The sequence below is a fragment of the Tenebrio molitor genome, chromosome 2 (assembly GCF_963966145.1).
Source record: "Tenebrio molitor chromosome 2, icTenMoli1.1, whole genome shotgun sequence".
In the NCBI taxonomy this organism is placed as follows: domain Eukaryota; kingdom Metazoa; phylum Arthropoda; class Insecta; order Coleoptera; family Tenebrionidae; genus Tenebrio; species Tenebrio molitor.
Window position 1 is genome coordinate 16,639,761 of NC_091047.1, and position 13,223 is coordinate 16,652,983.

The window sequence follows — 13,223 nt, forward strand, 5'->3', positions numbered from 1 at the left end:
TAGAACTGTCGATGCATCAATTCATTTTTTCCCGTAGCTATGAAGACGGTGTCGAAAAACCCGGCAAGCTTCTCATCGAAGTGAAAGACTGCGCCGACAACTACATCCCGGTTCACGACTCCGACAGTTTCGAACCCGACACCTTAGACCGAAAGCCCAAGCTGAAAGTCAACAATGTGGCCCGTTTCGAGGATGAATATATCGACTCCCTTGAACGACCATCCAAGATTCTGCTGCGCAGCAGTGGCAGCTTCAAGAAGGACCTCTCTCCGGTGACCCACAACACGAGCAACTTCAACCGCGTCTTCGGGAGTTTGAGAGAGATCTACGAGGCCAAGACCAAAGGCGTAAAGTCTCAAAGTTTCTCTGAAACGAACAGTGAAGGTCGTCTCTTGACGCTAGAAGAACGCCACTCGAAGCGCCAGCGTCGCTTGACCGCCCTCGGCAACATCGTTCCTCCCGATTTGATTCCGCCCCCGCCTCTCGACACCTCCCCCATTTACGAGAGACCCAAGCCGCCGAGAAAAGTGGTACAAGACGAACACGAAAAGCCGCCTCTACCTCCAAAAAACGTGATTGGCAGGAGTGCGAACAAAGTCGATAAGGTTGGCACTCCTGACAAAACGTGGCGCAAACAAGAGGACTCGGGATACTTGAGCACCGACTCCAGTGAATCTCCGAAACTGAAGAGGGATAAGGAGAGCGAGAGTGAAGAAAGTTTGGATGGACATAGCGAATCTGGGGCCGAGAGTGTGGAAACGCACTCGGTTTGCTTTGGGAGTTTCCGAAAGCCAAATTTTCTCGCCTACGGATCAATGGACAGCGGGGTGGAGAGCATGAGTCGAGAGGGCGGTGTGGCTTTCAATTCCATCAACAAAGTCCTTGTAGTTAACGAACGGTTGTTCTCTTAGACTGCCATACTCAAATTTCCTTTCCTAGGTTCCCTAGATGTCGCTGTATCCACCTTCACTCATCTGTCGTCTATGTGATATAGATTAAGCGGGCCGGAAGTGCAATTTTAATCAGTAAGATGCAATACTAATTTTAGTTAGGTTAAGTCGGCAACAATTACTGATGTTAATCAGCTACAGCCAAATAAGTTAGGTTAGGTTAAAAACGAGTGCAATGAGTACTACCTTAATGTATCGAGTACCTTAAGTAAATTCACACACACACGCGTGATATCGAGTGCAATCATACACGGTGCAATATTTTATCTTAGGATTTAGTTTAATTTCTATTAAAAGATAAATTATTTGCTCATGGTAGATTAGACACTTCAACACATGTATATATGAATTTGCAGATGGCGTAACGTGCAAGCTTCCACGTACCTGTGTTGTATAAAGTCGGGATTGGGGTGCCGTAATGCAAAGTTGGGACGGTTAGGATGGTGACGGTTCATTAAAACTGGTTTCATCGAACCATTTGTACATTTATATTTTGTTAAACAAGATGATTAATATATTTATGTTAACTATTCAACTTTTTATTTATCCGAACCACTAACTTATCTGTTCGTTGCTCTAATTCCACCATTTTCTCTCTCAGTTCCTCCAAATCACTCTTTGAACCAAGCTCCAAACATTCTATTTCTTCAAACAACGATTTTCTAAGCGAGTCTCTCAATTCACTAGAACTCAAATCGGGCTCGTGGAAAGGCTCAGGAATTATACAAACATCAATTATATGTCTGTGCAAGTAATGAAGTAACGCCGCTGCAGCTTGCAAATCTCTACAATCACCAATCATGAACGACAATCGAAAAAATGCTGCAACAAACCCACTTGCAGTAAGCACTGAAACGCGCTGTTCGGCTTAAGTTGCTATTGTCGACCTCCAATAGCGATCCATCTAGTGAAGGACACACTTTATGCGCTAGGAAAAATTTTCTCTTAGAAACTGTGTTAATCCTACACAAAGAGCAATCAACTTCGAGTATGCTCTCAAACGATCGACTCCAATTACCAAGGATGACCGCGACAAATTCATGTTTTTCACCAGCAAAAACGAGCGCCAGGAGATCTTCGATGTTAGCATCAATCACGCGGTGTGAGTGGACAATGACGGAATTATCGGTGACGTCTTGAGGGGTTAATTGAATGGTCGATGGAAGTTTAACGATGGTTCTCTTGTTGTTTTGTTGGAAACTGATGGAAGCGGAGACGGTGTAAGAAAGGTGATCGGTGAAAAGAGGTGAATCGAGCGTTATTACGATTTGACCGCAATGTGCCAAATGAGGGGTGGATTTTAGACCGTCGGTTAAAGAGTCACGATCGTCGGTGGTAACCAAATGGAATCTGTAAATAAGAGGCGATGGTGAAGTCCAATCGAGGGTGACGCCAATATTATCCAGGGTTCTAAAAAAACAAAGGCAATAAATAGCATAACAAAACTAATTACAAATCACATTTTTAATACATTGCATTATGAAGTGTAGTGAAATTAAGCGAAACGTTTGAAAGATTCTCACACATTTACTTCCTTTAAATCTACTGGGTTGCTATTACATATGAAACCGGTTCCGTCCTGCTAAAACTGTTTGAGTAAGAATGCTGAAATTTTGCAGACATACCTAGATGTTATTCAAAATTACTTAATAAATTGTTTTTTTTTTTTTGGTCTCGAAGATTTTAAAGCACATTAAAAGGCTTTTTTTTCTGATTAAACGGTGTAACATGTTAGCTGGGGTTTAGAAGAAAAGAAACTTTAACAGAAAAGAATCCAAAACTTAAAAAAAAAAAATTAGCAAAAATGTTAAGTAAGTACAGCTATAACAAAAAGAGAAAAAATTGAATATGATTGGATCGGGAGATAGAAAATCCAAGTCACCAAGAAGTTTACGTGCACTGTTTAAGGAAACCCATTCTATCCAGAATCCCATTAGCAAGTCAACAGTAACAACAACAATAAAAATAAACATATATTTAAAACGAAATCGATTGTGTAAAAAGCGGCCTGAATTAAGACGTCCAAGAATATACATAAAAAAAGAAGACAATTTTTTAAATATACATATTTCATCAGATGCTGTGGAGAACATCAAAAAAGTCTATGTTAAATGCTACAAATGGCCTTAATTCATGAAATGTGCCGACAATAGGTCCAAACTACTTTAAAACGAGCAAAATTCCATCCATTCAAATTTCACTTTTTACAGGAATTAAATGAGAATGATTTTGACTAAACATTAGAATTCTATGAAACAATTATGACAATGACAATTTTGTTAAAAGCGTTGATACCCCAGATGCGGCAACGTTCCAGTTAAATGATGTCGTACTCATACATAAGCACAATAATTGTACAAGGTCATTATAAAATATTGTATCATCGTAGTATATACCAGTAGGTGTTGGTGGCTTAGTTGAATGTGCCGCAAGCTTGATAACATGAGTGAGGTATCACCGATAGGTGGCGCTTCTGGCGGTAGTGGAAATCTGTTTACTCGTTTGTCTAACGTCTCGAAGCTGGCGGCACATCCAAAATTTGTATGGCGTTGAATTGAATGCCAACTACGATGGTACAATATTTTATAATGACTTGTAGATACTAGTTCGACAGTAGTCCTTGCCGAATGGAGAAGATTCATACTGATAAAGTGATAAACAAAAAGTCAACGTAGAAACTGGTATTATCGACCATAATATCATAGGTACATTTTTCACAAATAAAATTCTAACGTCTGCAAAATAGATAGAGTCATTACGAGAAAATACTGCTCTTCAAATTATACATACATATACAGGGTGATTCTGAAATAAGTTTGGAAAAAAAACCGGTAATTGGTGATGATGAGAAGAAGTCATTGACAAAAAATTTTCTTATAAAAGTTTTTTCGTTTTAGAGATACAAATGATTGAAAATTTGGTCAAAATTGCTAGTACGCTGCTGAGTTAAAGGTGATTACCTGATTATCTTGGTAGTTTAGCAACAATAATAATCAAAGGTGCCCGTCAGTCACAAACGTAACCTTACTCCTGTCGATCATTTCCATAGAAACATTTACAAAGCAGTGTGCTTGCACCTACGACTTTATTGTGCAGTTGATGTAACAATGGTTGCTAATGAAGTGAAGAAATTCGGACAAATTTTCCATATTCATAGGCGTTGGAAATACTAGGATACAGGGTAATTTCCATCCTTTTGATTTCACCTCCAAAAGTCATTTACGCAGAATTATTTTGTGTCAAGGATACTCCACATTTTTTTTCCAAACTTATTATATTTATATTTGGTTCCAATAGGATGGAGTTCTCCAGCCAATTAATATCAACTTCTTAGTTACTCTTCAAAACTGGTCAAACAATATACAGGGTGATTCAAGAATAGTATCTGATGTATTCACATACATAATTATTTTGACATATTTGGTTGACACTATTGTTTAATTTTTCTGAAATCGGATTACTATGATCACAAAATTTTATTCAAATTGAAAAACAGCGAAGTATTCTATGAGAAAGTAATTTATGTTGCAGGAGTAAAGACGCTAAATCGGACATTATTCGTGAATCACCTGTTTTGCTTAGTTTCATTATTTTATTTCATACTGTTGGGTAGATGTTCGATTACATTATCAATTTGAGTCCGGTAGGTGAGTTATAAGTGTTATAACAGTATCAGAGCCGGGAAGTACCTATCCCTAAGCAATACTTACTGGACTGTTTTATTTTATAGACAGTTTAGACATTCTGTTACTAATAAATAACTAAGTAACCTACCGCAATTAACGTAAATTATTCTTTTATTGTACTTATTGCAAAACGATCACAAATGTTAAAACCAAAATTTTTGTTTAAGAAGTGGTTTAAAATGAAATTTTTTAGTAATAGAATCAGCTAACATGTTACACCATTTAGTCAGAAAAAAATATGCTCTGTAATGATGTCCAATTTGACTTCTTGTCATTAAAAAAAACTTAAGCAACAGGACGGGACCGATTCCATCTTTATCATTTATTTGCTCCAGTTCAAAGATTTTCAAAAAATTAATAAAGGAACTTCTTTGTGAGAATAGTATTTATTCTGTAAATGAATAAATGAACTTGTGCAATTTATGTTTATAGTCTTGATGTGGTAAATTTATAAATGAACTATTTATTTATTCATTTAACTTTGTTTGTAATCATTTTCTACAGTAATAATATTTATTTAGTGAAAATTAATTTTCTCCAGTACAATGTGGCTGCATGTTACATGTTTTTCATTATTGAATCAAATTTACGTATAAAAATGACCGTCTGAATCAACTTTACACGTAAAACTTATTTTTTTTCTGGTTGTATTCTAATCTAAACAAGTCATTCATTTTTCATCGTGACTCCTGACCTAAAATAAATCTTTAAATAGATGTAATTAAACTGATGCGATGTTTTATTCAAACTGTCCCCGTTCGCTGTTCTCAGTGCTCGGCCGGAATTATTGACACCGTGTATCTCTGTCCGAAACATTTTCATTAAAAGCTCGACCAGGGCATAAAATCACTGCAAAACCTTAGTGCATTTTGACAATTGGAAAGTGTGTAATTGGTCGGTTGCAGTGCGAAATCAGGTCATCAAAGAGCCCTCGTCCTTTATTCCGGGCGTCGCGACGCAGAATCGTGGCCGCGTCGCGATCGACCAGACCTCTCCACAACTGCAGTGCGGTTCAGAAACACTTTCATGTTGGAGCAGGAGAGAGCGCTTGTTCCGACATGAGCCCGTTCGAATCCGGTGTGTGACCACACTCCAAACAACCGAGAATCATCTCAATCCAAGAGTCTTCCATTTAACCAGAACATGTGAATATTCAACTAATCCGAGCCGTCGATAACGCTAACCTAGTTAATACACCTAGTGAGATATGCATGGAGCAAATCATCGAAACCCGGTCTACATATCATGAGATTGCGGCGACGGAAGAGAACGGAGGAGAGCGCGTGGAGGGCGGTCAGGAGGTGCGTCGTCTTCTTCACCACCATCTGCGTGGTCCCGGTGCTGCTGGTCTTGATCGTCACCACTGACACCTACATGAGACCCATGAAACAGACGTCGTTCCTCAGGCCTCAGGTAGATACAGACAAAAATTTACGTGTACAGTTCGCTTCACGATCGGACGGATACCCAACAATCTCTTTTTTCTAAAAATTTTTGAACGGGTTGTTAATGTCCTGTAAACGGTCACACCGTGGCATAATATAGCCGATAACACCACAAGCGCTGATACGCTGATACGCTGATTTCATGGTCGACCATTAAAAATAAATATTTTGTCACTTCATGGCCGCTAAAGCTATCGACTCACGTTTTATGGCTGTACTAACAGGTGGGTGTAATATTAAAGGATAATAAATAATAAACCTCACATTAAAAATATGAAAACTTTTGTGTAGTGACCAAAGTCGACTCAAAAATTGGTAAATTTTATCGTTCGCTTAAAAAATAATACATATCGCGTCTAGTACCATCTGTTCGTTGTTAAAGTAGATATCAACGCCTACTTAAGTTTATTTTGGTCATGCGGTACTTTGTGTCTTGATACTACAAAGATTTATTAACAACAAGAAGTAATTAAGTACAGTGCGTTTACGTGTTTACTAAATTACACAATTACCAATTTACCACAAAAACAAATGCAATGATATAAAGAAGTACATACATATTTATCTTTCCTTGTTAAGTCTTTTTTTTTTTATCAAAGTTCATATCACTACAAACAAATGATGTTATATGTTGGCAAATTTCTGTATTACAATATGATTAACAACTTAATATATTGTCACTTGTCAATTTTGACAGTCAAGTGAATTTTATTTAAAATAAATCTCTTTATCATCGTTGTCAGTATGATTGAAGCTATGCCACATGTTTTATTTTGTTTTACCTAGCCGCCCCTTGTCTTTTTCGTTGTTGATCATATTGCGTTTTGTCACTTCTGTTGTGGTGATTCAAGCCTCCCCAAATTTAAAATAGGTTAACATAATTCACCATCACTTGAGACGAAGATAAATCAGGAACAATAAAGGACCTAATTTGGAACCGTGCATTACCCGATTACCATAGGTTTCTGGCTTAAGAGTCGTTCTCAGACTTATACAGTCCCATTTCAATTTAAATATGACTTGATCATCTTATCGTAAACGTTAACCAAGCCGCAAATGTCACTGTCACATCTTGCATGCGTGTTGTCTGTAGCTTTTCCTCATTTATTTATCTATTTTTTCTACTGCTTCAATTACCCTTGAAAATACTCGGTCTAAACATGTCGTCTACATAACAATACGCTGAAAAACACGTCGATGCAACAGGAAACATTAATTGTGAACATAATGCACCACAAATAAGTGGAAACTTCCGCATTAAACAATTAATTTCTCTCTTGCCAATATCCAAATTCTGGACACAAAGCTGCCACATCGATTTCCGAAATAATTTCCCAGTCGAACAATACCAACATGTAAATTGGAAGCAATCATACCGTTCAAGGACTAACTCAATTTGGTCAATGCGTAACAAATCGGGTAAACCTGGTGTCCCATATTACAAGTGACGTGTAATCTAAATGTATTGTTTGTGTTGTCGTGAAAATCAATCGGCTGCTTGGCGATAAATGAACCGATTGATTGAACTAGAATCATTGTTTATTCATTAGAATCGATTGTTTATAGTTTGAACACGTGGAGCACCTCCCGAGCAACCTCCGCAACCTGAGCGCCGTGGAGAAGCGACTGGAAAAGCGCCGCCTCCATTTGGAGAAAGCTTGCAAATACTTGGGCCTAAACGTACCTGGAAACGATTCCCTGCACAAGCCGAACCCTTGGGAATTCCTTGTCGATAACAAACACCACCTGGTCTGGTGCAACGTGTTCAAAGCTGCGAGCACCTCGTGGATGTACAACTTCAATATTTTGGCAGGGTACTGATCGCTTGTTTCAATGAGCAATTGTACAAACGATCGGTTCCAGGTACAGCCCCAAGTTCTTGAAGAAAAGCAAAGTGGTACCTCTCAGTCTGGCCCGGCAGAAGTACCCTCGTCCGTCTCTTCAGTCCTTGAGGAAAGCGTTCAACAATTCCGTCTCGTTTTTGATAACGCGTCATCCGCTCGAACGGCTCTTATCGGCCTACAGAGACAAACTGCAGTTCGCCTTGCCCCACACGCACCACCGCAAACTCGGAAACGAGATCATCGTCAAGTACCGACCAAAATTCAAGGTAAAACTTCACCTAAGCGTAAATGGAAATTCTTAAATCTCTTGCAGCATCAGAAAGGCCTCAAGTCAGAGAAATGGCCCACCTTCCCGGAGTTCGTTTTCTACTTGTTGGACTGCGTCAAGCAGGGACAACCCCTGGATATGCACTGGACGCCGATCACCGATTTTTGCACGCCCTGTATGTTCGATTTCGACATAATCGCGCATACCGAGACGCTACAAGAAGATCAGCAGTACATCATCAAGAAGGCGCACTTGGAGGGGTTGGTTGAGCCCCAGTGGAGGAACGCCGGCCACGGAGCGACCGCTCGTCAAATACGGAAGTACTATTCGCAACTGAGCCGTTCGCAGATCTTGCAACTTTACCACATATACAGGTATGTACTATTCCGTCTAGGTTAATACGGTTGAACCGAAGTTGACTGTGTAATTCGAACACGACAAATAATTTCTTGGTTTGCTCGAAAATGTGCAAGCTTATGAGGGTGGTTCATCATTTATTGTCTTTGACACGCCGATGACTAAAAAAATCTGGTAGTTCAGTTGGCTATGAAAATCAAACGTCGGGTCTTAGATTGATCCGTACGAATTTTAACTGTCAGAATAAAATACGTTGCATCTGACAATATTTGCGTTTCCAAAAGTATTTGCAATTAACTAAGACTTGAGGATGTTTTACTTTTAGGTGTAACGATGCTGAAGTGTTTTGATATTCTTAAAACAAACTTTTGCGGAATTTGCTTGCATTATCGTTTTTTGCTTCGAGAACTTTTGCGTTTTTGAACAATTTGCATTTTTCATTAATGTTTTAATTAAGGAAAACACTCGTTCGATAATTTAATCTAACCCTTCTGCTTGTAGATACGACTTCGAACTTTTCAATTATTCGCTGAAAGGGTACCTGGAGCTGGGAAAGCCCGACGAGGATCCTTCCGCCCTTCTAGCGGCCATCACTCTGAAGGACTTTCCGCAGAACAAGGACAACCCCATGCCGCGCCTCTATCGATGAGCGTTTGCAATACTTTGACATTGTGATAACTAGCCATAGGGTTAAGGTTTTAAATTGTTATTATCAATTTTTCGGCTACTAGCACTGTTACATTGTGATAGTTAGTGTGTTACTTACACTGTATGAATATAGACTCGCTTTATTTTGGTACGAATACTCACAATTGGCTCTGGTTCCTCACGCTCACTCCCAAGACATATCTACTGTTGGTAGTCCTTTTCCAAACTTCGCCCAATTTCAACACGCTGCCGTCGTTGTTTCGTGCAATTTCTTGACGTAAATCCGAGACGACCTGTTGGCGATGGCGCAAAGCAGCTTCCAGGTGGGCATTCGATGATTTGATTTCGTCCAGTTTGGAACGGAGAAAGTCGCTAATGCGATCCGAGTCAAGTTCCAAATCGATGTCCATGATGACCTGAAAGAAGAGGCTAAGCAATTCATTAGTGTTTTATAAATAGTCGACCTTTCCGTTGCGATGACACAAAATCAATAGCAAGAGCTGTTGTCTTGGGTAAAACTCTCTTGATTAAAGACTTTTATTTATAAATTGTTGCATGGAAGTCGTCCATCCAGATAATTACAACTACAATTAAATTTTTATATATACTGTCAAAAGAGAAGTAGTAAGAAGAGAGCGTATTTGTAACAGATGCTTCCTTAATTCATTCTCTTGAGGTTAGTTTGCAGAACAACGTACGAGTAGGTACATGAGACATAAACGCATTGTTTAATAATTATTTGTATATCAAGGCCGCGAAATCATTCTTTAACGTACCGACAAAAAAATTGTCGCTGAGGCCGCTTGTGGCCGAAGCAGAACAATCTCGGATTTCGCGGCCAAGGTGTACACAACATTTTTTGTTCAATCGAAAATTTGTACTATAAAATAGTATATTATGTTATGAGTAGCAAAAATGAAGTTTTATGTGCTGCGGCTGGTAGATTGGCTGCCGAACGCAGTGAGGCAGACAAACCAGCCAAAGCACATAAAACCATTTTTGCTCCAAATAACATATACTATTTTTTCTTCAAACCTTCATAACAAATTATTTAAGACATGTTAAGAAACCAGGTAGGAATTTCAAATGATTTAGCTAGTTTACTTTACTGCCGCTCATCAGCGGAGATAATAACTTTATCTGCCGCTCGTCAGCTCGTTAGATGCCATGACAATGAAGTGACACTTTAGCATTATCAATGCAGCAGGATAATGTCATAATTTACGGACGTTTGAAGAAAAAAATTATTATACAACGAACAAATAAAATTTACTTCAATGTCAATAAATACATATAAATTCGGCTTACATGCCGCTATGGAAATGACATAAATAAAACAATTCATTTTGCGAATAATCGTAAAATGTCGGAAGAGAATTGTAGTGAAAGTGATGTTTCAGTTTCGTGTAGGTACTCTTCCAGAGTTAAAAAGTACCTACGTATTATAAAGTCAGCGGTTTCTAATTTCATACCCAAAAAATCTAAACGGCATGGATTTGTATCAAATATTAAAATGACGTTTATTTTAACGGCCGTCGTTAAGAGCAACGGTACACGAATTGCTCGCACGGTTGCACAAAAAAAAAAGATTTTCGAGGATATTGTCAGTGAATAATTGGAGTAAATGCTCCGTCAATACATAACAACACATTGCAGTTACAGTTATTCGCATCGACTGCAGTCTAATTTGCTTTGACTTGTCCCCATAAACAAAAAAAAATGAAAATTTTTAAATGCTCCAAAGTTATTGGATAACGTGGAGAGTTGACCTTATTGATTGGGTCTTGAAAAGGAAGAATCCAATTTCGACATGGTTGGGCATGGATTAGTCAAGTGACAAATAAACTTTTGCATTTTTGTGTTATTATTATTTGTACTATCGCGGCCAAAATACTTTGGTCGTCAATGTGACATAAATGACATTCAATTGTAAAGCAAACTTTAGGATGTTTAACCTTATTTTTTACTACTGTCAAAATTATTTTAATCTATCAGTGTCATACGGGTGGGGTAAATCCCAGCTGCGGAGGCAGGGTTCAAAAGCAGAAGATCAACATGGTCGCGGTTTAGACAACCTTCAGAAGCAAGTAAGACGATTCTATATTTATCAAAAACTGAAAGTGCCATATTTTTGACAAGAATAATTTGAAATTGTCATGTATATTGACATTAATACTTGATTTACATTTGAAGTGTCAAAAATTGACGACCAAAGTATTTTGGCCGCGATAGTACTATAGTCCATTTTTTTTATTATAGTCCGATGAGCTTAGTCCGAATCAAGAAGTCGACATGACCTGCGTCTGCTTTCGACATTTGACAGCAGTGCATGGTGCTACCAATATTTGATAACTGTTTATCAACTAATAGGTAAAATATATTAAAAGTTGTTGAAAACGACACTAAATCACTAAACAACTAGCTTTGGACTATCTTTCTTTCTTCCTAGATTTTGTTTCGGCAATGTCACGTAAGGTCAATGCCCTTAGACGCTAATAAGAAATTTGTTAATGTATTTTACATGGTCCGCTTCTGCCAGTGGGTGCTGTTCAAGAAAGAGTTGCGTAGCTTTTCCTTGGCATGATACGGCGGAAATTTCAAGAAAAATTAAACAAAATTATCACAAATGTAGTTACGACCTAACCTAAAAATTTGACGTCTCTAGTGGAATAAACGTACAATTCGCGTCTTGCTCTATTCGCACATGTCAAAGCGAGATGCATAGTGGGACGGACTTAGAGTGCTTTTCAACGAGAGGTACACGTCTATAAACTTGCGCAGAAATCTGTTTCGGTCCACGGTGGCGTGGCTTACCTAGACAGTAGCGGCGTTAGTTTGTACTTTTTAGGGAATTTCATTGCAACAACTGATTTATTGCCATTTTGTTGCAAATCACGGCCAGGTTATTGTTCTTTACCGTCTTCTTTTTTATGTCATATTATGAAAATAATAACGAAAATAAAACTGGACTACGCCAATGCACTCGATTTTGGATCGCCCTTCCCCTACATCTGGCGCATCTCGGTAGCCACGCCTGTGTACCTCTCGTTGAATGCACTCTAATAAGATACGTACAAAAATCCAATAGCTTGTTTTACATTATGTTGAAAAGAGATAGCAATATAACAGTTGCTCTGCTTATTAATTGATCCATCGGACTATAATTAAAAAATGGACTATACCTACAGTGGCGGCCAAAATAAAGTAGGACAAGTCTTATTAAGAAATTTAGCCAAAATTGAGTTGAGTAAACCGGGGTTACTATAATAAATAAATAAATATTTTCATAGTAACCATAGAAAGGACAAGCAAATTTACATTAGCGAAAAAACATTGTCCTACTTTATTTTGGCCGCCACTGTACTTTTTATACCCTTACATTGAAAAAAATAAAGTGTACGAGTTAGAGACACGGAATTTCGGGCATCACTGTCGATATACTGTCAAAAAATGTAAAATAGGCTTTACATTATTAACCTTAATGATTGACATCCGATTGACGTGAACTGAGAATAAATTTCAAAATTTGACTTTTGAATGTCACGCTGACAATAAAGAGTGATTTACATCGCAATTTTTTGAAGTATCAGAAAAATGATGCCCGAAATTCTGTGTCTCTAACTGTACATACGATGTAATAGCAGTTCTTGAAATGAAATTTTGTTCAGTCTTAAGTTCAGCTTCTGTTTGTTGCTTGATATATTTTTGTTTTTTCTTAAACTGTTGTATATTTAAACCTCCAGGGTGCCAGACAGCACTCGATCATCTTTTTAGCATTTGCAGATCGATCACTTCAAATATTTCGTATCCGTAAACTGTCGTATTTTTAAGGCACGTTTCTGCAATTGCTGCACAATTTTGTGCAAACTATGCCAAAAACATACTTTTAATTTTACGCTTTTGTCATGAACATTCTTCATTTCATTCATTCCTTTATGTTGGTCAACTTTGCTATAGTATTGCCGTTATAACTTTGTATCTGCTCCGCCCATATAAATTGACCAATAAGAATCAAAGCCAGGTTC

General features: G+C 38.1%; 3 protein-coding genes across 7 annotated transcripts in view; 2 read left to right on the forward strand and 1 right to left on the reverse strand.

The window, feature by feature from the left end:
• Positions 1-1,480, forward strand: part of sha (shavenoid) — a 39,106-nt gene extending 37,626 nt beyond the window's left edge. For both annotated transcript variants that reach the window (XM_069040357.1, XM_069040358.1), the window contains one exon: positions 38-1,480. In XM_069040357.1, the coding sequence (XP_068896458.1) occupies positions 38-911 (874 nt within the window). In that variant the 3' untranslated portion in view covers positions 912-1,480. The remainder of the gene's footprint in view (positions 1-37) is intronic.
• Positions 1,415-13,223, reverse strand: part of LOC138125088 (uncharacterized) — a 32,042-nt gene continuing 20,233 nt past the window's right edge. The window contains exons 2-4 of one of the 2 annotated variants that reach the window (XM_069040364.1): positions 9,361-9,627; positions 1,788-2,360; positions 1,415-1,735 (exon numbers count right to left, since the gene is read on the reverse strand). In XM_069040364.1, the coding sequence (XP_068896465.1) occupies positions 1,474-1,735; positions 1,788-2,360; positions 9,361-9,608 (1,083 nt within the window). In that variant the 5' untranslated portion in view covers positions 9,609-9,627 and the 3' untranslated portion in view covers positions 1,415-1,473. The remainder of the gene's footprint in view (positions 1,736-1,787; positions 2,361-9,360; positions 9,628-13,223) is intronic. The other variant, XM_069040365.1, reaches the window with a different exon arrangement.
• On the forward strand, positions 5,372-9,353 carry LOC138125087 (carbohydrate sulfotransferase 11-like). Of its 3 annotated transcripts, none has more exons than XM_069040361.1 (6): positions 5,372-5,781; positions 5,825-6,049; positions 7,648-7,895; positions 7,945-8,191; positions 8,239-8,567; positions 9,052-9,353. In XM_069040361.1, the coding sequence occupies exons 2-6, from the start codon at positions 5,882-5,884 to the stop codon at positions 9,197-9,199; spliced, it is 1,140 nt and encodes a 379-aa protein (XP_068896462.1). In that variant the 5' UTR covers positions 5,372-5,781; positions 5,825-5,881; the 3' UTR covers positions 9,200-9,353. The 3 variants fall into 3 exon arrangements, with proteins under 3 accessions (XP_068896462.1, XP_068896464.1, XP_068896461.1); XM_069040363.1 differs by having other exon boundaries at positions 5,838-6,049; XM_069040360.1 differs by having other exon boundaries at positions 5,373-6,049.